This window comes from Chironomus tepperi, unplaced genomic scaffold, assembly GCF_022539635.2.
Source record: "Chironomus tepperi strain 1889 unplaced genomic scaffold, CSIRO-AGI_Ctep_v1 contig_217, whole genome shotgun sequence".
In the NCBI taxonomy this organism is placed as follows: Eukaryota; Metazoa; Arthropoda; class Insecta; order Diptera; family Chironomidae; genus Chironomus; species Chironomus tepperi.
Window position 1 is genome coordinate 721,290 of NW_027226339.1, and position 24,850 is coordinate 746,139.

At 33.2% G+C, this 24,850-nt stretch overlaps 1 protein-coding gene across 1 annotated transcript in view; it reads left to right on the forward strand.

The window, feature by feature from the left end:
* The first annotated feature begins 2,879 nt into the window (after positions 1-2,879).
* The window catches only part of LOC139090187 (protein eva-1-like), a 157,895-nt gene continuing 135,924 nt past the window's right edge, over positions 2,880-24,850 (forward strand). Inside the window, exon 1 of the mRNA XM_070639922.1 lies at positions 2,880-3,063. Coding sequence (XP_070496023.1) covers positions 2,919-3,063 — 145 coding nt within the window. The 5' untranslated portion in view covers positions 2,880-2,918. The remainder of the gene's footprint in view (positions 3,064-24,850) is intronic.

Here is a 24,850-nt window from a genome sequence, read left to right on the forward strand (position 1 = left end):
TGTGGGATCTAGGAAAATTTTGTTAATTTATTGACTAATTGGCGTCCAAAATTAATTCTCAACCCACAGCCATCAAGGCCCCTTAATAGCAAAATTTGAATGTGTGCTGATCCCTTGATGCTCTTCCTATCCTTAAAATCATCATTTATTTAATTTTCTCAAAAGTAAATTTCCTTCCCTCAATCAAATTGTCAAGCGAACATTTTATATTTTCAATTTTCTTTATTAACTACATATTGATCCCCCAATCATTGACATATCGTGCTGTGAGTTTTACTTTTAAGTCATACAATACAGGAAATGAAATCAAGTTAATGGGACGATGTCTCAGGCAAAAAAAAAAGAAATTGTTTTTTTCATTCTCCCTAATACGTGAAAAAGGAACAAACTTTTTCTTCTAAACTGACGCTGAAATACAGAGCTACAGAGCACAAAGACGTGACAAAGGGCAAGCATAACACTTTTTATTTTATATATTTTAGAAAGTCACATACAGAACTTTGTCATTGTTGTCTTTGCAATAAATTCATCCCTCCTTCTCGATACGTACAGTCATTGTTTTGTGCTGAAAAAAAAGGCAAAAGTTTCCACCCCGAAATCTTCTCATCTTCACCATTATCACAATATATATTGGACTAGTAAGTAAGAGAGAAAACCGAAACCAGAAATAAGATATGCTTCTATTCTATTGTCATTGCCTACCTTTTGCTCGTCTCCTACTTTTTATTACAGCTCGAGGCTAAAAAGCAGAGAAAACTTTTTTTTGTCCTTCATTCTTTGTTAAGGCTATGAAAAGCTGTAATTAAGTTATTTGAAGCTTTTACACACTTCATTGCAGAGTCAATGCTTGGCCTTTTTTTGGCGTTGTATGAGATGTTGTGTGTGACCGTAGGAGATTAAAAGCCTTTAAATATTTTTTTTACTTCTTCTTTTACGTCACCTCGTGTTGTCACTTCTTGATGATTCTGTGGATTTTGGGGTTGTTGGACTAATCTGATTTAATTTTTTTAAGGATAAATGGACGCTTTTTAAATGAAAAAAGTTGGGAAGTAATTAATAATCCCGAGCGACACAAATGACCAGCCTCTATGTGATACCTCCACCAAATGGTCCAAATGGCTAGACGAAGGCGGCTTCCTTCTGGGATTAGCAAATTAGGTTTATCAGAGCCTTAAAAGCTCTATGGCGGAGCCTTCTTCATTTGTGTGGCTCGGGAATTAATCTCTAAATTATGAAGAAATAAATGGATTCATATTACCTTAAATAACTTATACATCAAGATGTAATAGTTCCTGATACCAGCAATGATATTTGTTGTATAATTAGAACATGATACTTTTTAATTTTGTTATATTATAAATTCTTTCTTGATTGGTAATGTGATATTATTTTGTTCTTGTTCGTGTTGTCTCCACTTTCATTTCCTCATAAACTAACTTGTGATGCTGCATTATCCAAGCATTATCTGTGTTCTTATATATTGTCCTAGGGTCGGATACTATCATAAATATTGTGATAATTGCAATTTTTTTCAAACAGAACTGGAAGTCGACTCTAATTTTGTACGTAAAAGTCGACTAAAGTCAACACGACTTCATAGAAAATTCCTGTCGACTTCGTGTTTTTCGAATGAAAAATCGTCAATCTACTAATTTTTCGTGAATTTTTCAGATTGGAAAAAATTGTAAAAATCACAAGAAACTCGCAATTTTTAAACAATAATGTCCTATTTTTGATTATGGATGAATCTCAAACAATTTCTCAATCATCTAATCAAACAAAGTTTTCTAACATAATTAAGAGTTATTATTATAATTTTGTAACATAATAGGAAACAAGAATGATACAATTTTCAATCAAATTAAGTATAATTAACATGCAGCTCTAACTTTTCTATTTTTATACTGGAAATTGAGGTGATTAGGTAAACAATAGACAAACAAGCAAATGAACTATTGTAGAAATCTTTTTTGAGATGCTACGATCATTCAACTCTCTGTATTCTTCTAAATCAATGGCGTAATCAGGGTAGGCAAATGAAATAAAACATTTTCCCGTGATGCCGGTAGAAAATGAAATTGTCTGCAAAGCGGGTCGGGTAGAGAAGTGAGGTTATACTATTGTAATATTACCCGAGTGACGCAAATAAAGAAGGCTCTACCATGGTTCATTTAAGTCTCCGTCATGTACACATATGGATGCCACACAAAGGCAGCTGTCATTAGGTATTGATAAATGTTTGCATATCGAAGCAAATCGAAGCCTTTAAAAACATTAATAGAACCTTTTCTAATTGTGTCGATCAAGACATTCCAATAATTGTCTATAAGAGCCTAAAAAATATCGTTAAATATTCACTACTCCTGACTGTTTTGTCAATATAAAGAACACCACGACTCGCAAATTTAAGCATTCCATTAAATTCAATATCGAAAACTTTCCAAACTAATCTACAAAATCATTAAAAATTCAAATCGAACAGCAACAGAAAAACCTTCATTTTGTGGAACCAAAAAATGTTAAATTTGAATTACAGAATTTAATCAAACTTTAAAATTTCCCTTTCAGAATGTAAATCACAATTTAAAGTGGGTGAAAAAAATAAAAATAAAGTCCATAGTAAATAATCCAATGTTAAAATGCACATATTTTAATAAAAAGTGACGTTCAGATGCATGAATGTCCATAAATAAATAATGATTGAGTCACTATATAGTTGCATAAAGGACTTAAAAGTATTTACTTTTTCCTCTTCGTAGTTTACAAAAAAACGTTAAAAAAATTAATTTTTGTATCTTTCATTTTTAATTTAAAACATTCAGTCGAATATCAACTGCTGCACACATTTATTGCTGCATTTTTTTAAAAAATATAAAAAATTTTACTCGTGTGTGTGTAAACACTTCAAATAATAAAATATGGATTATAATTGCATACGACTGCTGCATTTGCAACATCATCTTCAGCACAAATCTCCACATTTTCGAATATCATCGCTCGTTTTACTGTTCATCGTCATACCAACATTGGCTGCTGATGATTTTACCCGGATAGATCCATTAGGTAAGCAAATATTATCATGATATGCATGAACATTCTCATAAAGTAGTTTAAGCTCTCTATCTACATTTTGTTATCCCCCCTCCACATCCACATATATATCGACTCTAAGGGCAGAATTTTCTATATTGTCACTATCTGCTTACTCTATCTATTTTTTAAACAATTTTTATTCTCATTTCTCCCACACATTTTCATTCAATATATTGCAATGAACATTGGTGATGGCATTTTAATTTGGGCACGTTGAACATTTCATTTGACGGCAAATACACATTGTGACTCGTGGGAGAACTGTGTACTGTTTTTGGTGTACTTTGAAGCAAGACACATTGGTCAATATGGTGTGGATGAGCTTAAGGCTGAAATTTAGAAACTTTTTTTTGGGTAGCTGTAAATTTTACAATAAGAGCACATTGTAACTGATAGCTGTCGACTGTAAATCTTTTCAAAATTCAATTAACAAGCTAGACTGAGCATTGGCACCTACATGCTGTGTCATAAGAATTTTTTCGTGGAGGTGGTTCAAAATTCTTGAAGACACGGAGGTGTTGAGGGCGTTTTCTGAGAAATAGAAGGTGTGATTTACAAAAGGACAGTCTTATAAGCGTTGGAAGTGACTAATGATCACTAATTGTGTTTGCTCTTGAATTAAAAATGTAATTAGAAACTTCAGAACCTAACTTTTAGGAACTAAGAAATTCGTAATTTTGGCTAGACCAACGCAAATGCTGAGACTCTGAAATGCAGCTCTTAAGGCTCTGCAAGTGGAGCTCTTAAGGCTCTGCAATTGGAGCTCTTAAGGCTCTGCAAATGGAGCTCTTAAGGCTCTGCAAGTGGAGCTCTTAAGGCTCTGCAAGTGGAGCTCTTAAGGCTCTGCAAGTGGAGCTCTTAAGGCTTTGCAATTGGAGCTCTTAGGGCTCTGCAAATGGAGCTCTTAAGGCTCTGCAAGTGGAGGTCTTAAGGCCCTTCCATGGATCTCTTATGACTCCGCTAAAGCTGCTCTTGAAAGCTCCGTGACAGAGACTTGACATTTATGTCGCTCAGGACCAATTTTCAAGCATATCAAAATCCACTAAACCTCAAACCATCCCAAAATTCCCTGATTCCTTTCAACCAAGCGCTCAATTTAACCAACCACTTAACATCACCCATCACATTCCTTTTACTTGAAGCAGTTGCCTTGACTGTCAATTTAAATGTGCATTTCATCGTCACACAACTACTCTGTTGCATGACATCAAATTTAAAATGACGTGTCCCTCGATAGATGCAGATAAAAAGCAAAACTGCATCTATTGTAGCATGTAATGTTCGATGGCTGGCTCATAAAAGTTATGTCCATTAGTTGACTTTTTACAATCGTCAGAACAGCATTAAGTTTGGCCTAATAAAGATTTTTTTGGAATAAAGCCAGTCAGCATGTGTAATTCAAATGGGCACATTGACACAAATATTTTTAGTCAGCATTAAGGATCGACTGCAAAGTGATGTAAAATGGGATAAAAAGTCATTTCCAACCAGTCTGTATTTTATAGTGGACGCTTAAAATTCATTTTCAAATGGTCCTTGACCTGCTGCTGCTGCTGCTGTGTATTTTAAATCCATTTTTTCTTATTTGTTTGTTTGTTGATTTCCATTTTTTTTATATAGAATGTGAGGATGAAAAATTGAGGTTTTTCTCTTTTGTTTATTGCTGGCATGACTTTGAAGTGGAAAATGAAAAAAAAAATAAAATAAAAATCTATAGAGAACTGTGTAACAGCTTGAAGCATTTAAATGGAGGTTAAATTGATATCACGAATGTGCACAGCACAAAAAAAGAAATCGAAACATTTCTCGTACACTTTTATGTCAATTTTCAATGCTATGAAAGCAGCTTTCAAGAATTCCAAAGAGCATACGTAAAATGTGTCAGAATTGTAGCTTTATTTTGAGATTCTTTTTTTTTACGGTATTCGAAATTAGATCATAATAAATTCCATATTTGCTCGTGCAAAGATGGATCGGATGCTATTTGAAGGCCTTTCTAGAACAACCCTTCCTTAATAAAAAATAAATTCAAAGTCGCACCTACCCCTACCCCACGATATGTCTGCCGTGAATACTCAAACCGAGTTGGTGTGACAAGAAATAACCACAAAGCTCTTAAATCCAACCAGAATTTCCTTGGAATCTAAACCAGATCGTTAGGGTCGATTTGTCAAAAGTATAACCCCGTGGTTAGCAACTTGAGTGCCCTCAAATTTTTTTTTGGAAATGCCACGAAAAATATCACTTCTTTAACCACTTCGGTACTGCTGCTTTTACGCTACCTGATCTCGCTGCATCACTGAGAGGTTTTTGAACTCTTTAGACATCTGTGCCTCATATCTGAGCTAAAAGTGGACTCGAATTTTGTGTGAAAAAGTCGATTTAAGTCGATTTGATTCCATATCAAATGCGAGTCGATTTCGAGCTCTGCCTCGTTCAAATGGCTCATTGTTTCTGATCAATCGATGCATCCTGATCAGAAGTGAAGCAAAGAGTACAAATATTGATTAATGAACTTGTTCCACAGCAAGATATTGGAAGAGAGAATAAACTTTAAAAAGCTATTTTCATCGTCACGTAATTCCAGAACATCCCCAAACCACCAACTCAATTCAGTTTGTAACAACACGTATTTTATGCAAAAAAAGAAAGAATTGTTTGCGCAAATTCAAATTTCACTGAATAAAAATGAATTTCATATCTTCTCAGAATTGTTACAATTCTTTTGTTTTCAAATTTCGCGTAAACCAAACACAAAAAAATTGTTATAAATATTTAATATACACCTGAAAATCTCTTTTTTGCTTTTTGTTACATCACAACATTTCCTACGCATAAAATACTTCCTTCCATCCAACAAAAAAGTGTACAATTGAAACGAATAACACGAATTACCCTGAAGCACTTCAATCTGTTTTTATAAACATTGGGTTCTCTTGACTTTTTTTTTACTTCCATTCATCACAAAAAAAGATTGTATCAAAATTAGTGATAAATTGAGCTCAAAAAAAGTTGTTATCAATTATGATGGGAAAATTGATATAAAATGAAATTTATTGTGCTATTGTTAATAAAATAACAAAGAATAACAGAGGGAAGCGTTCACTAATGACGTCTAGTATTTCGCTAAGTTGTACATGTTGCACGAAATTTTCAAATTAATCCAGAAAGAGAGGATGGGGGTCATTCACATTTTAAGGGGTCGGCTGGAGTAACAGTTTAAAACAGAGCTCAAAGTCGACCTGATTCTATAAAGACTATCGACTCAAGTCGACGTAAAACACAGAAGCTTATCCAGAAGGGGTTGAGATCTACCAAAATTAGCAGGACTCTTAGAATCCGGACTACAAAAGTCCAAATAGGCGCTTTTACTATAGAGTCTTCTAAAAAAATGTTTCCGGACTCCACCAGAGACCGGACCACCGTCCGGTCCTGGTGGATTCGGTCTAGTATTACAAACCTTAATCTCCTGCATTTTATATGTGTCTTCAACTGTACCTTACAGTTCATCCTAAGTTGCAAGTCTACCAAGCGGCGAACCCCATTAAAAAATTCAATACCCAACTCTCAATACAAATCCTGGATGCGCTCCTGTTCCAACATAATAAATGATCATCTCCCCCACATCCCCAAGAGGAAATTGAGGATGAAAAATATTGAAAAACGATATTTAAATATTTTATTATTCATTTTTATTGAATTGCTTCGATATCATCATCATTCAAAACAGCTCCAAACAACAGAAAAGTACAGCTAGTTTATTGAAAACATGACACAGTGAGAGTTCATAAAGTGACAATGATAGCATACAATAAAAATTGCGTATGTGAGCTGATATGAAAGTTGAATATTGATGCGACAATCGTTTTACAAGCACTTCCTACATATGGCCTCATTTTTTTTTGTTGTGCCTGAATAAAGAGGTAAATATTCATTATTATGGCATTGTCATAAATTTTATGCCTCGAAAAATTTGATCTTCAATATTAAAGTCGTGCTCGCATAATCCGTAGCTTATCATAAATTATGTCATAACACCACTGAGGTTAAGGACACCAAAGTGAGACTAGATGTTCATAAAAATAAAAAAGTTTTTAATATCCATTTAATTCCACATCTCCACGTTTTTTTCGAGGGAGAGAGGATGAGGGATTTTAAATGAATATGCTCATGTATATAAATTATCACTAGAGGATGTTTTGCATTTTTCAAAAAAAAAATAAACTTTTTCCTACAAAATATGTTTTGAGTTTATGTGTGAAACATTTATTCTTCTTCTTCTTTTTTGTATGATTTAAAGCCGAACAAGTTGAAAATTTTTTTAGCGCTTGGCTCATGTTTGGATTTTTTCAAGTGGTTTGGGTATTAAGTTTGAAAATAATGATGGCTTTTGGTGTCATGTGGTGTTTTTTTGCTTTTTGAAAAATGTTTTTAAATGTAGCATTTAATTTTTTGGTTGTTTAACCTACATAAATGTTGAAACATGTATGCAGAGGTGTTCATTAAAATTGACACAAAAATGAACAAGGTTCACACAATGTACATCAAGCACAATTTGAATTTATGGTTATTTTGGAAGATGAGGGAGGAAGGGGACCAGGATGAATCGGTTTTGTGAACCTTTGATGAATGAAACGCAAGGATGTAAGAGAATTTCTGGATTTTTGTCTCGAAAACCCCTAGAAAATTGAAGAATTTTGTCCAAATAAGAAACCAGGAGGTTTGACTCCAAATCTGTTCCCCTAAAATTGTCTTTGAATTTCACACAGCGTCATAGATCCTTCTACATCTGGTTAGACGAGTGTTGAGCAATCTGTGCACCGTTAAAAAAATTGCAAATACCATATCCCGCATGCAGTGTACAGTTTAAATCAAAACTAACCATTAAGGTGTGCTATGAAAGTTATATAGTTGCCCAAATCCGGTTTAGAGCCTCCAAGGGTGCTTAAAGGTCCACATCAGCTAGGAGAGTGTAATACATGCTACATGAACAATGTAAAGTAGCAAATGAATAGTTTCTGGGGTTTTCAAGCTAAAAATCATATAATCATATGAATTCCATACAAAACCCTTGCGTCAAATATTCCTGGCTTCACCTTTCTACACATAGATGCCAATCGTCCAATCACCTTTAACACAAACATTGAATAACGCAAGAATTACATTAACTTACCCATAACAATTCTCACGTTTTTTTACATCTCGCTATTTCAAATATCCATAATTTCAAAAGAATTAATTTATGAAACCCCATTCACGTTCCGACATAAAGCCACAATTCCATACAAACATTCACATCAGCATAAGATACTTGCTATAAAGCTTATTTAATTTTAACTCACTCGAGAGGAAAAAAAATAAGAATCTCAGAATAAAGCAACAGAAACAGAAAGTTTTCATAAAAACAAATTAAGATAAAGTTGTTTATTGTAATTACAAAAAATTGTATACATAACACTAGCACAATGACGTGGAGACTGCCATTGAGAATACATAAGAGCACAAAAATAATGGAACTGTAGAGAGAATTCAGAAGTAGTTTGAATAGCTTTTAAGCAAATAATAAAGAATTGGATGAATAAAAGGTATGAAATTATTGAAATTTGGTCCCGATCGGCATAGTGAGGCATGCTGATCCATGCTTGGCTTAAAAATGGATTGAAGTTAGGTGTCACGGACTTTAGGTGTTTCTGTTAATACGGCGATAAAGCTAAAGGTTCTCGAGTCCAGGACCAAATCTTTACAGTCTCTCGTTGTTTTCTGGACATACAGATCCATTAGACATCCCATCACCTCTCTTAGTTGGCATCTGAAGCTCGAGATTTGTCCAACCTGAGAAACCAGGCGATATCGGCGGTATTTGGCGGCATTTAGCTGTATTTGTATAGATACGCAAATTGTACCGCGGAGTTTCTCAGCTTGAAGATTTGTCGACCAAGAATTTGACGAATCTACCAAGACCCTTGATGTCTCAGCCTCAATCTTGTTCTGGAAAATTCACCAAAACCGAAATTTCGTGAAATCCTAGATGCAGCATAGCCCTAGCCAACACCTAGTAGAGTTCGGTACTCTCATCCAACATTTCTTAATGACTTTATCAGATTTAATGTCCACTCAAGAGTTATGTAAGGAAATCATTAAATTTTTCTCTTTGGCAACAGATCTAGATAATAGGGTTGTCAATTACAAATACCAATATTTGGGTATTTGGTCCATTTTGAAACTATTTGGGTCACCAAATAATTTGTAATTTCAAACCAAATAATTTGTATCTACCAATATAAGAGTTAAATGTAAAGCAAGTATGAAATTTTTCATGAAAATCTTCAAATATAAAATTTTTTAAAAAAAATTTATGTAATTTTTGAGCATTGTTTTGATTAAATATCTAATAAATACATAAATTTAACTCATATTGAGGTTTTAAAAATTAGGACGAAGAGCTAGAAAATCGCATTTCATGTCCTTATGATTAGGCCGAATGCTGTATTTATGAATAGACTTAGAACAAGACATTAAATCATTCAAAAATACTAAAAATAGGACTGAGAAATTAGATGTGCGGTATATTTCATTGAAGTCCATTCAAGCTACGTTAACAAGTGTTGAACGAACCTTCCCTGCATAGAAAGTTTTAGGTCGAAAATTCCTAATAATATGACTGAAAATAAGTTAATATTTTAGTTATTTTTCATTAATATTCTTTAGAAAACTATTAATTTCATTACTTTTAAGTTGATTGTTATTACTAATTATATATTAAGCGTGAATGTACAGGCAAATTTTTGAAAATTCAGATGATTTTAGTGTAATATCCATACTTTCGAAAATATTTGGTATTTGTACAATATTTGGGGGTCTCGATATTTGGGTATTTGGTATTTGTACAAATAGTAAAAACCCAAATAATTGACAACTCTACTAGATAACTACAAAAAAAAAAGTATAAAGTCTAAAAAAGGTCGAAAGATTGCAGTTCAAGCATCATTATGCTGATAATAAAGGAACATTTCTATTGAATCACCTTAATCTTCTTAACATCCATTCATCCTGCTCTTTTCGTTCTCATATTTATGAATCTTAATTTACTTACTCAAAAAGCCCATTTGATTTTCCCTTTTCTATTTATCCTTTCCATGTCTTCTTCACTTCCATTCCGATTTAAAATTCCAAAGAAGATGAAGACAAGCATTTCTGTGCCATTTTTGACTACAGCCAAACATAAATCTTGTTTCATTTATGAACTACTAAAAAGTGCTGTACTTTGTGTACGAAAAGAAGATAGAGCTGTTTTTTTTCTAATCCTTTCTTTCCTCCCTGATGTTCTTTGCATCTTAGCAACAAATTTCTCGTCTTGAGTCTTGTCTTGGAATAGAATTATACTCTCCTTAATGTTCATATCTGTGTCAGGGTTGGGTGGATGAAATGGAGTCGTAGATCTGTCCTTATTTGAATTGATGTCATCAATTTACCTACTTAGTCGTATTTGACGAAATGGAGTCGTACTTATGTCCATATTTGAATAAATTCCATTAATTTACGTACTTAGTTAACGGAATGAATTGTTACACACTCTTACAGGCAAAGAGACCACTTTTAGGTACCGTAGTGATCTTTCTGAACCATGAAAGCATGTTTTTTGCTGTTAGGGACATGGACTCCCCAAAGTCCATAAAGTTTCCTTCAATAATCGATTAACAATATCTGGAAAGCAATCAATTAGTTCGTCACTCTTCTAGATCATAATTCTAATCAAGAACGGAACCAGGAAGAGGTTTTTAGGCCAAAAACATTCACAAGTCCATCCCCGAGTGACACAAATGAAGAAGGCTCAACCACAGAGCTTCAATGACTCAGTTAAAGAACTTTTATCAACTCCAAATTGAAGCTGCATCCATGTAGACGTCATATGGTCGCGATTTGGATGTAACCTCCTCGTGGATGTCGTATGGCAGTCATTTGAATGCCAAATGAGAGCATCTTTTATTTGGTGTCAAAAAAAGAGCCTTAGCAGAGCGAGCCTTTCCAAATTTGTGTCTCTCGGTATCTAATGCTGAATTTCAAGATATCTACTCACAAAATTCTATATTTCATCACAGCTAATGCTCGCAGGACTCTTATTACAAACTAAAATATGTTCAAAAAGTTTTCATTCAACTCATGTACACGAGTTTCTAGAGACATAATCTGCATTTTCCTTTAACAGATTTTCTTTCTACTCCCCTAACTTCATTAAATCATTTTAAACAACGTTACAACCCAAAAAAAAATATATTTCTACATGCTCTACAATTATACACGAAAATCTTTAAGAACTTTCTCGTCCAGTCAATTTAATCCCCAACCCTGAAATTTGCTTCATGTTCTTAAGATTTCGTGTTGAACACATTTTATAAAAGGAACAAGAATCTCCTTGCAGAAACGAAAAGTTTTTTTTTATTTTAATAACAAGCTATAAACATTACAATGAGCGGAGCTGAATGGTAAGGAACTGAGAAGAGTTTTACTTTTTTCACAAAACGAAACACGAGTAGAATTTTAATAGATGGATTTTGAAAGTTATCGGTGTGAAGTTTTCTACGTGAATGTCAATTGAGAGCTTAGCTCTACTAAGTCTTGTTCATGGATTAGTAATTATTGGCAATGATGATGGTATGACAATTTAATAGGGGATCTTCTTTGCTGAATAATCAATAAGTTTGGAGATGGATTTGTAATGATGAATTAGATGACTTATGGAAGTGAGATATTATCGTGGGCAATGAGTTGCTTAAAACTGCTTCTCAACTGTTTAAATGCTTAGTTGGTACAGAAGTTGATACGAAAGTTGACAATTCACTGATGGCAATCGGTAGAAAACAGCAACTAAGTCAGATAGAAAGCATTTTCTAGCAACCTAGGCTCCATGTACGAGCATGGTTCCAGTAGTAGTAGTAATCGTCAGAAGGCCAACAATCATCTATTTCTATTGGCAGCTATCGGTGGTTGATCACCGAATGCTGACGATGGCGAAAGGCATAAGATTGTCAAAATTAGCCGAAAACGATTGAAATTAATTATTTCATTTTTTTTTTTTATAAGAGAAGTTGCATTAACTCTAAAATTCCTTTTCAATAGAGCACCGTAATTAGTACAATTTCTTTTCCATCATCTATGATAAGAATCCACTGATATCCTCTTCGAACTATCGCTGGTAAGCCAGCTTTATTTGTCAACTCTGAGCGATACTCGGTACTATACACTCAGTACACCGATGTATTATGTTTTACTCGGTGATAAAATGGAAGATGTCTGCTGATAGAATGGAAGACAAATTGAGCAGATTATTCTCTAGATTTTGTTTTTCCAATGAAAACTTAAGGAAGATTGCTGTTTTCTTGTAAGAAAACTAAAGTATGTATCTATAGATTGTGTCTAATTCAGGTACAAGTAGAGACAGTTAATATGCATATACTGACAATAATGCCATTGAATTTGAATCTTGTAAGCAAAGATAATGTATTTGAATTCAACAAAATTCCGAGTTACTTACTTAATCATTTGGCATGTGGACCCATTATCATGTGTCTTCTACGCCGGTCTACGTCTGAAATAGACTACATCCTTTGAAACCAGCTAATATGGTCGAAAATTATTCAAATTCCGACCTAAATCAATTTTTATGCAGTTTCATTCAGTAATTAGTCTTAAAACGCCATAAACTTAGTAATATGTAGAACAGATTACAATATACTATAGGAATTGTTCATAGTTTAGAGCCAAATCAGCACTGCGATCAATAATCTATTGTATCATCCAAAAACCTCTATAAAATGCCTGTATCGTTCATGAAACTTTGTAATACATTTGAAAAAAGAAATTCAAAAACCAATTTAATAAATGTCAGCTTAACCCAATTCATATTTAACATCCATTCAACCCCCCTTTCCTTTTTCAACAATCATTTTCCAGTCATTTCATACATTTCAATTAAGGTAATGAAAAATCATGACAAATTTTGTGAAAAGGAATTATATTCAACGATATAAAAAAGTGTTCAAAGTAACAACTGCACTATTTCTTTCATATTTATTTCATTCACTCAATGCTATTGCTATAAACATGTATGTCTTTATCAAGTAAGAAGGAGAAGATGAAAAGTAACAGAATAAGAAGAAGGTATTTATTTTATTTGTACGTTATGTATATGCAGGGTTGGATGTGGGAGTTGTTAAGATGATGATTTCAATGTATACATATAATTGGATGTGATTTACAGCAAGTACGTCTGAATAAATGTTGAAAAGTTCAATTCTTTGAAGAAATCATTCAATTATCTAACATTACTATGCATATCATTGCTTCCGACAATCCTACACTTAGTATTATTGCTATATGCTTACAACTCTGCAGTTAACTGTAAATATAAAGCTGAGAATAGAAGTGAAAGAGTTTTGTGTTGTCTGAAATCAGGCAACAACATGCTGCAGTAGCAATAGTTACATGAAACATCTCTTTAAACTCATCTGCTACTCCTCCTTACTGATTTACTTTCTTCTTACTCTTTCTGCACTTTGTATGTCTTCTGGCAAGAAAAGCAGCATAAAATTCTACAACATAAAAAATCTTTTTTTCATCTTTTTTTTCCTTTCGGTGAAAAACCAAATTTATCTCATTCATTTTTCTCAGTTTCTTCTTTTTTTCCGTACTCATTCTGTGTATGTACAGACATTGTAAATATCTAGCAGAGAGCAATAGATACAAATTTAAGCTTGAGATGAGAGAATTCATATAAATGAAAAAAATAAGAAATTTTACTGCAATTTGTTTCTTTTCAAATTATTATTTCAAGTATTTTTTGGGGGTTATTTCCTTGGTTGAAAATTTTTCAAGAATTCTTGAGGATTTTTGGGGAATGTTGAATTATGGTTGGATGGATATTTAAATTATTTTTGCCCAATTTTTGCTTTAATATAATTTAAATTCATTTTATAAAAAAATCTATGAATCTGTATTAATCAGTGCTGAGTAGCAACTATGCTCTGCGACAGTGTTGTCCAAACTCTTTTTCGCGACATTGCCTGTCATGACCCAAAAAAGATTGAACAACAATTCTCTACGATGTAATAGTCTCAAGTGAAGAGGCTTGACGTTGCTTGACTATTTATAGTCTAATCTCTCGACTTTATAGTCTAGTCGGCTAAACTACACTTTAGGGTGGGCCAATATATAAAATTTCATATGTACCAAAATCACTCAAAAAGCACTTAATATAACGTTTAATCGTAGTTTTAGTAGTTTTTAGGTAAGTTTTAACAGTTTTGGGTAGTTTTGAGTCAAAAAATTTAATTTTAAAATTTCAAAAAAATTTAACTTTTTTCCTTATTTTTGGTATGGTTTTAATATTTTTTGTACCATAATTGATAACAATGATCATTTTTTACAAAATGTCCGTGAATACTGATCCAGCATAGGGTAATACTGATCCAGCATAGGATAATAATGATCCCTTTTACAAAATGTCCATGAATGCTGATCCAGCATAGGATAATAATGATCCGTTTTACAAAATGTCCGTGAATACTGATCCAGCATAGGGTAATACTGATCCAGCATAGGATAATAATGATCCCTTTTACAAAAGTCTAGTCTGCTCTCAAGAGCAGGGCAATGTGAAAATAAGGTTCACGAGCACAATCAAAGAATACTTCTAAGCTCTTCTAAGGAAAGCATTCTCTTTACCTGTTAAGGGTATACAGGCTCTAAATTGTATTATTGAACATTTCGACATTGTAACAATTTTAAATCCGAGAACAGCATAGAATTTTTGATCGAAACACGATATAAATCAGAACAGCACATAAAAATAGGTCAAAATCAGTCCATTGCAATCAGGGCACTCTCAAGTTTGTACAGAAATTCAAAAATGAATCTTGGAGAATTTTATAAAGAAAAGAAGTTGGAAATTGCACTTTACTGCACGGTAATGGTAAGATTTCGAAGATTTTCTTAAGTATCGTGCATAGGGGTCCGAATGACGGATATCCATACCGTCCGTTACCGGTAATTACCGGTAATATCCATTACCGTTACCGTTCATTTATTTGGATTATCCAACGGTAACAGATTTTTAACGTATTTCTTTAAAATTCAAATATTAAGAACGCAATTTCTTTTTCAGTTTAGGGTAAAAAATTTATTTTTAGTCATTTTTCATTTTTGAAAATTTTTAACGCTTATTATTCTTCGCAATTTTGCTCAAATTTGTTGGAAAGTATTTCTTACTTATCAAATATTGTGGATATTTTCATCACAATTTTCAGACTTATCATTTCCAAGATATAATTTTAATTTGATAATTTTTGGTCAAAAAAAAAAAAATAAGTTACTTTTGGTCACATTTTTTCGCAGTGAGCATTGGATATATTTTACAACTTTTATTTGCTTGCTGTTGAAATAATGACCAAAAATTACATCTGAAAATCAGTCATTTTGTATAATTCATCATACTGAAGAAATGCTTTAATTATTTGAAAAGTTTAATATCAGGAATGACAGAGAGATGAAAAAGGTAACTTTTTAAGTACTTATTGGGTTATGAAAAACAAGTTATTTTTCGCAAGCGGCTGAAACAATAACTGACCAAATTTTGGTAATTTTTTTAATGCAGAAGTTCTTATTTTTTGGTGTTTTACAACTCTTCTATACAAATTATGGTCTAAAAACGTTTATTTTTAAAAATTACCAAAAAATTTGACAGCGAAAATAACATTTTTTTACCCTAAATGAAAGTTGGAATATACGGATATTACCGGTGTCACCGGTAATTACCGGTAAATATCCGTTACCGTCAAATCCCAATTACCGGTAATTTTCGGACCCCTAATCGTGCAGTTAACAATAAATTCCGACTAATTTTTGTCACAAATTTGCTACAAATGCTCGAAATTGCTGTAAGGTCGTGTTGATGTAACGATGTTAGCCGATATTAGCCGATGTTAGCCGATATTAGCCGATGTTAGCCGATGTTAGCCGATATTAGTCGATGTTGGCCGATGTTGGCCCATGTTAGCTGATGTTAGTCGATATTGACCGATGTTAGCCGATGTTAGAGGATGTACATACATTTTACTAATCGTAGAAGCAACACTTTCTTAAATGTTCAGTTTAATTCAATTCCATCTCCAAGCACTCAACAAAAATCCTGACAAAACCATACCAAAGGATTATCTACCATTAAAATCAACTTAAATCAGTAAATTTTCACATTAATTCTTCATATCTCAATTCATAAAATTTTTCAATATTTTGATTACCCATGAGATCATCATCATCATTATCAATCCCATCAACCATCAATTTAACAAATGGATATGAAAATTTATCTCTTCATCATAAGCAAACATGTGCGATAAAAAGAGGAAGGATGTATTTTTATGACATCAGATTGATGGAATGAAATAATTCATAGTTCATTCACACTTATCCACACTCATGTATGGAAGTGCTTGAAAGCAAATGTTCAAAAACTCAAATACAAGATATTGTACCTTGTAACTACTTTCAACTCATTGTCTGTAAGCGTGAATAGTTACAATATTATCATCATCGCCACTCATTGGATTGTTAGTGGTTTGCAAGCAACTACAACTACAAGAACAGAAGGGAAAAAAAGCAATGTGATTACAATTTACATGACAACATTAAAAATTAAGTGAATGGATACGAATAGAGCAACGAGAGACTGTGGGAATGTAGCTACATGCTAAGGTAAATAGTGTGGAATTCTCACGAGGGCAATGTCGTGTCTTTTTTTGCATCTGTTGAAGGAATTTTATATGAATTTTGTGGATGTGATTTTGATTGTCACCAAACTTACAGCATTTAAGGATATCCTCACAATTTAATAACGAGCCTTCTCTGAATTCACACAAATTGCCTTTACATTATCCACATGTCATCCACAAAACAAGCTATCCAACCTTAACCATAATATCCCCATCGGCTATTACCAATCACAAGAAAAAATGAGCATCACATGCCATGTTCAATAGCAAATTGCATTTTTTCACACACCAAATAGAATTTTGTCCCATGTATCCAACATTCATCATCATTTCTCCTTTGACTCGTCTGTCTCACCATCTGGAACATAAAGAGGAAGGAATGGTATATATGCAAAATGTGCAATACATGATGACAATGACAATATATAATGAAACTTTTTATTCCTTCACATCCACATCATACATGTTAACATAACATCGGTGACGATGTCGAGATTGCTCAAGCTGCTCAACGTTGCCATTTAAGGTAACAAACGAAGACTTGTTTCCTCCCCGTACATACATTTCATATCTGATACAATATCTTCGTCTGTCATGACATGACGTGAGCTGGTAAACAAAACAGTATCGCCAAAGGATACATACTTTCATCATCATGAACTAAAAATGACATATATGGCTATTGTCTGTTGTGTTTGGTCTGATATCTCGTGAGAAAAAAATGAAAAAAAAAGGAAACAGACAGATTGTTTAATATGATGTGATTTTTTGGTTGTACTTTTGTGTGGTCATATGTGACTGCTGGAAGCATTGCGAAAAGGAATTTTTTTGTAATTTAGAAAATGATTTTACTGTCATTTAAGGTAATTTGATTTTTTAGTAATGAAAGGTTTTTGTGGGTAATGTCGATGTCATTGAGATAGGTGAGGTTTGGAATTGGGTTTGAATTGCTGATTGTTGGACTTTGGGGATTATTTTTTTGTGTGGTTATAATGAAGTCATTATGATAATGTGAGAACAATTTGTAGGAAATTATAGTTAATAAGTCCTGATAGAAATGTATGTATTTCCAACATAATTTGGGGTATTTTGTTGAATTCAGAGACGATGCTGCACTTCAGATTAGAGTTGCAAAACAGCCACCAATCACAGGCAAAAACCGTACAAATTCTTCATAATTTGAATCTTGAAAATTGTGATTTTACAGCAATTTTTACAAATTTTTAACTCAAAATTTAATTTGAAAAATTTTGTAAAAATCTCAAAAAATCACAATTTTTTTGTCGATAGCGCCAGGTGTCCCATGATCAATATTTATCAACAACAACAATCCATCACCTCCCCCATAAAATCAATAAGCTCACAAAAGCTACAAAATGAACACAACATTTTATTTACTATTCTTATCACGAAAAAACTTTTTAATCCTTTGAAGCATCTGCGATATTTCAAATAGACCTCCAGCTATTTGGATGTTTACCTTCCAAGCTTGAGCATTTTTTTTTATTAAATTTATTTCAACTTTTTTCTGTAAAAATAAAAAAAAAAGTTAATCTTGTCGAGAAATTAAACTCAATAAAAAATCACTCACAAAAGAAAATGTTTCAGATTATATTTTGAGGAATGAGTTGGAATTGAATCTAGTTTATTATTCACAGTGAGAATCATTGATAGCAATTATTCAAATGAATGAGTTCTACTTTGTTGCTGAGTAAAATAAACAATTTTTAAATATTTTTTCGAGCAATTTGATGATTGAGATATCAAAGAGTTTCCACGAAATGTGCAGGCACACTGAGTTAAATGTAGCATGCTTAATGCGGACAGTGATTCTCATTTAATTTATGAATAAATGTTGATGCTGATTTAACCTTTTCGCATCTTGTCAATCTCGTCATTTATCCACAAATAAGACATCAGAACATACGCACATGTAGGTTGTAAGTCGCTGAAAATATAAATTTTTATTTTGTCACATTTTCAATTCCTTTTGTGGGTTTTCTTTGGAAATTTAATTTTGAAAAACGCCTTCATTACTTATTCAAGATTCTTGAATAACAAAAACATATTTTTTTGGATTTCTTTGTCTCTTAACGTCGCTGCTAGGTGATCATGTCGATAAAAAACACTCAAAGTTAAGTGTTTTGACGATACTCATCATTTTTAAAACAATTATATTTTTTAGAAAAGAAATTTATTTATTTACATATATGATGAGATTATAGACATGTGTATCATGTTACATACTCAATAAATCTATGATAAAAATAATTGTTGTGATGAAAAGAATGTGTGATAAAAATAGAAAGACAAAGAAGGTTCAAAAGCTTTTTTTAAAAAGATTCCGAGTAAGAACTCAGACTTATGCAAATGGATATAAAGTGGGATCTTTAAAAGACCCCTTAATCTAAAGTTGAAAAATTTTAAAATTTTAGAATAGTCACATGATTATACATAGCTTTGGCCTTGTGGATGGAGTGTTCGACTAGCAAGGCAAGGTCATGGGTTCAAATCTAGGTTAATAATTAGCAGGCATAAAATAGTCTTTACTTAGAAAGTTTGAATATATAACATTATGACTTACTTAATTCAGTTTTAAGCTAAAGCACCCTCTGGAGCATGTTTAAAAAGACGTAAACAAAATCCAGGCTGTTCTTTAATCATTTTGATGTCTGGATATTTATCGTCAGATGAGATCAAATAGGATTAAAATTAATCTTTGCTTATTCACATGTCCAGGCTTAAATTTCATCAAGACTTGATCTAGAGGAAAAACTGCGTGCCGTCTCAAATTTCGGGAATGCCATGAAACGAATCCCGAGTACGGTTTCGGTCTAGGTTTACCACCGAATGTGATACGAAAACCAAAAGGTTGACTACTACTGATCATCAAGACAATAGCTCATAGTCATTTAAGCTTTTTAATAGGATTGTCCACTCGATTTCTTGTTAAATTTGGATGTACACTGGACCCCAATTTTGATAAAGTTCATCTCCAGCAACACATCCTAACAATGACATTGTAAATGCACTTATCATTCCATTTTCATAACTCCTTAATAATTTTCCGTCATATGACGTTCATTTGACATCATCAAGACGTCATAATGAATGAATTTACAACGTCATCGTCATAATGTGTTGCTCGAAGCATAAAGACAGAAAGTGAGTAACATTTACCGAGCTATATAAAAAAGTATACAGTACAAAAATAACTCCTACTTAAGAATCTCAAAACCGCTAAAAGAAAAAAATATTTTCTAATCAACATGAGACTTGATTATGCAACCATTGCTCCACATTTATACTTACGTACGTGTACGTTACATTTAATGTAATATTCTCGAGGTATATAAACTCATTAAACTTCATTCTTTCAATATCCGCACCAACTTTATGATTCTCTTTGGCTTAATTTCTTTCTTCTCGCTTGGAACATAAACAAGTTGCATCCACGGGAATATTTTACCTGGTTAAGATATATATGCTGAGATGATGTAACATTCATGAAAAACTTTTTTTTCTTCTTAATTTATGGGAATCTTCTTCCTCTTTCTTCCTCTTTCTCATTTCTGGTTTATAGTTTTATGGCTTTAATCAGCCTGAAACTACTTTCATATTCGAATTGACTTTCATTTCTCTATTTTCGTGTGCATTTTTGTAAAGGTATAAGGTGTTATTGTTCACATTTTGACTGTCTATAGTCTAGTGTGTAGTTACTCCTTGTTGAGCGATATAAAGGCAAGTGTGCCAATCCGATGGTAAGGCCTCTGTGGCCGAATGGTTAAGCAACATATCGGATATCTGTATCACACTACTGTGAGTACATGGGTTCGATTCCCATCAGAGAATTGCTTCTCCTCAATCACTTTATAGAGGGTTGCTGATCCCTAATGGGCAATAACATGCATCCAAGAGCTTACTCTGCTTGAATACACTTGTTATGCATGCTCGCGAGCTTACTTTGCTCTCTTAGTCTCTAGATGGTTAATGCAATTAAATGTGACTTTATGTCATTCTTCATCAGATACCATCCTAAATTCATCAAATTCCATCATCACCTTCTCGCTATGGGCACTGTCAATCCAAGCCAAGCCAAGATTCAAACTAAGATAGTAGGGCACAGTCAAACGAGGTCCTGGTTAATACAGGGTGCGTTGTCTTAGTAAACCGCCATCCTTAAGGACAAGCTAAGAGAACCAAGGAGAGAGCCAGACTGAGACTATATTCTTGAAGGTATGATTTTTGTCTGTTAGAGGATATGACAAGGATTCGCATAAAGCTCACGACACTACCAATAATACATAGTGTCTATGAAGGTAAACTGCGCTCTCATCCGTCACAAGTAACCACACCTACACAAGCCTTTTTTCCAAAGCTTTCCATTTTCCTCACGACTCAAACTGTTGTTGTTAAATTTATTGTATCTAATATGGGAAGTTGAGTGTGTGTCTATGTATATGAAAAAATAAATAAGTCTTAAAAATCCAATAAATATTCAATGGTCATTCCGATACCAACCAACACACACGAGAATCGAGACATGAATTGAAATCGAAGGGACAAACTTGAATTAATTATTGGTAAAAGGATACACCAGCTATATGCTGCTCTCTCTATCAGACATGCAAGCAGATGAAGAAGAAGCATGTAGGATGGAAAAAAATGAAAATGAAAATTTAGAGCGGACCAAAATAAGAAGAGACATACAATGGTGGTTTGTGCTGACTGCACAACGCTATTAGTGTAAATGCTTGTGTAAAGTAAAAGGAGAAAAAAAGTTTGCTTTATTGAGCTTGTGCCAAGTCATTACTTGGCAAAAAACTATCTATCTTCGACTATTTTTCCACTTCCGTTTTACTTTATTTTCTTCACAAATTTATTTCCTGCATTTTTATCACCTTTTTTTTTGTCAATGATAAGCTTTTGCTCCGGAGGATGTTGAGGGAGATTTATTGAAGTTTGTGGAATGTTTTTATCTATTGCTTCTATTTTAAGTCCGGTTCCATTTGAAAAATTCTTTTTCTATTTCAATTATCAAGGAATAAAGTTTTAAAATACCTGAAATGGGAAAATTGAAAATTTTTTAATTTAAAATTCAGAATTTATTAATTTTCAAGCAGTTCCAAGTTTATAGCCAATCCCGAGTATCCCACATTATGTATGCTTTAATTATACAGCACAGATACATAATGAATATGCATATCAGTTCCCAGATTCATGTCAAAGTTGCAAAGTTATACCAGGTTGTACCTGTAGATGCAAATTATTATGAATGGGATACCCAAAAAAAGCATTTAACTTTTCTGTTATTTAATTAAATTTGTAACCTATAGCAAAAATTATAAATTGAGTTATAAATTTTTATAGCATGTCTACCTGTAGGATCTGTGATAATTTGTGTATTTTGGGTACATATTATGGACAAACAATTAAAAGTTTCTTGTAGAGTAGTCTTTGATTTCCAAATGATTTGTATCCTGCAGCATGTTCCTGTATATACTTCATGTTACCAATAACTTGAGCGACGCATTGTGGCAAATTTGGGTCAAAAAGAGCCACAAAGACACTATCGTATAATTTTGATGTTTTGCCTTCAACAAGACAATGGAGCAATGTCCTAAGAGCTTTGTTGTACTGATTAAGTAGCTCAATCAAAGCAAGTATCACAAATGACAAGTGATCGACTATCCGCAACCTTTTCACTCGGGTCAGCATTCAAGCCAATTTGACACCATAGCGATGACAACCTGTCACAGGTAGAGGTGACAGGTTCTGTCAAACGATGACCTGTGACAGATGGACTGTTTCTGTTGACCTGTAAAGATTGCAACTCTGGGCTACACTTAAGCTTTTATACCCAAAAAATTGGATGCCACCTCGATGTGGATGTCAAGTGGCGCACTTGGCTGCTAAATGCGAATGGCAATAATGCAAACTTTATTAATAAAAGATAGTGGATTCTTAAAAGCTCAGTGACGAAGCCTTCTTCATTTGTGTCATTCGGGATAATTTCAGGTCATCTTTGACCCAACGATTACAGCCGAGGGCAGTGTGCCTCAAATTCATATATCCTCAAAACAGAGTTTAAAGGATTCCGATGTGGAAATCTTCATTGAGCGCAGATCATGGCTCGTCTTACTATGTCCATGGTATAAGCCTTTTTGCCTTCTAACTTTGCCTCAAAATACTCATCACCTCCTTCTGTCTATTAAGGAACCACCCTTCTTTCTATATGCATGATTATTGCGACAAAAATTAATCAAACACGACTAAAACTATTCAAATTCAATTTAAATTTTGAAAATTCAACAAAAAAGCTTGCCTGCCATGAAAAATGATATGACAAAGAACCAAATGACATGAAAGGAATATTTTAGGCGAGAAAAAAAGAAGGAATAAAAATTGATATTGCTTTATATATAAAAAAAATAAATTTAAGACATAACAGAAAATATTCGCATCTGCTAACATCCTCACAATTTAGTATTTCAAGCATTCAAAATTCCTCTTTTAATTCACAACCAGACATACAAATACACACGTTTTGAGTATGATAATGTGAAATATTGAGGAAAATAAAAAAAATGCTGTGTATGGGAAAAAAAAACTTTGCCTTAACAATGATAAATTTTTTCCGGCATTTTGAATTTTCTATTAGAAAGGAATAAAGAAAGAGACAGGATAGAACACCAATTTTCAACAGAATTTTAATTTTCGCATAATTTTTGCATTTTTCTTCATGTGCCAGTTCTTTTGGAATTAAACTATCCAGCAATGTTCTCTCTTTGACTATCTCTCTGTCTGTGCTGTGCATGTGTATGGAATGTCAGAAGAATGAGGATAGGAGAAAATTGATATTTTTATATCACGTTCTGCTTGCACTTTCTGAGAAACTTGTCGGAAAAGTTAAAAGGAATTTAACTAAATGTGGTTTGTCATAAATACGGATTCCAAAATTAATACGGTCATAAAAGTTGTCCTTGTTGTCAGAATAGCTTGTTTCAGACACATAACAAGGAGTGAAATTGGGTGACACATCAAATGATCTGAAGAAAATTTAGGTTATGGCTGATTCTATTTGTCAGTTGCTAGCGACTGCAACTGCTGATTTCAACTAGTTCACTGTCATTCATGCTTAACAATTCAGGTAGTATAAGTTTAATGTGCTGCCATAAAATTCGTGATACACTTGTTTTTGACTACATACTAGTATGTCGTGGAGCATAGTATGAGAAGAGCTAGTCTACAACTGGTCTTTTAAGTCATTTTCACAATTATTTGTGGCTTAAAGCTTATTTGAATTTTGATGCCTTCCTAAGAATATTTTAGGAAGCTTAGTAGGCTAATTATGTCTCGACCAGTAGCTCAAACATCTAGTTAGTTGAGCCGAATGGACTATTTTGATGCATAATCACACAATTTCCAGGTTATGAGCTCAGAATGCAACTTATGAAACTGAAACCGACTTGTGTCGATCTAAAATGAATCGACTGCAACCCTATTGTCTTTGAGCTCTAGTTTCGATATCAGTCCACATTTATGGACATGCAAGAGTCGACTCTGAAACCCAGATGCAACGAATTTCATGTTTCCGCCCAAATAAGCCAAAAACAGCTGTTATGTTGCCGTTAAGGTACACTTACTTCTTAGCGTCAACGCCAATACATTACAGCATCCTTGTTACTCAATTGTGTTGCATCAGAGACTAATGACCAAGCTTGCAGCCCCTGATATCTAATAAACAAACGCCTATGCATAACTTTCAAACGTCATAACTCTTTCTGTGAAATATTAAATCATGTTTATGCAATTATAATTTCTGCATCGCTAATTATAAAAGTTTCAATGTTTGTCAACAGAAAGTTCATCCTTCAGCATGCATTAAAATTAATACATTTTACGTAATGCCAAACACTTTTTCTATACAAAGTGGTCACAAATGTTTAAGCTATAAATTCCAACATATCCCAAATTGCTTCATATGTCGT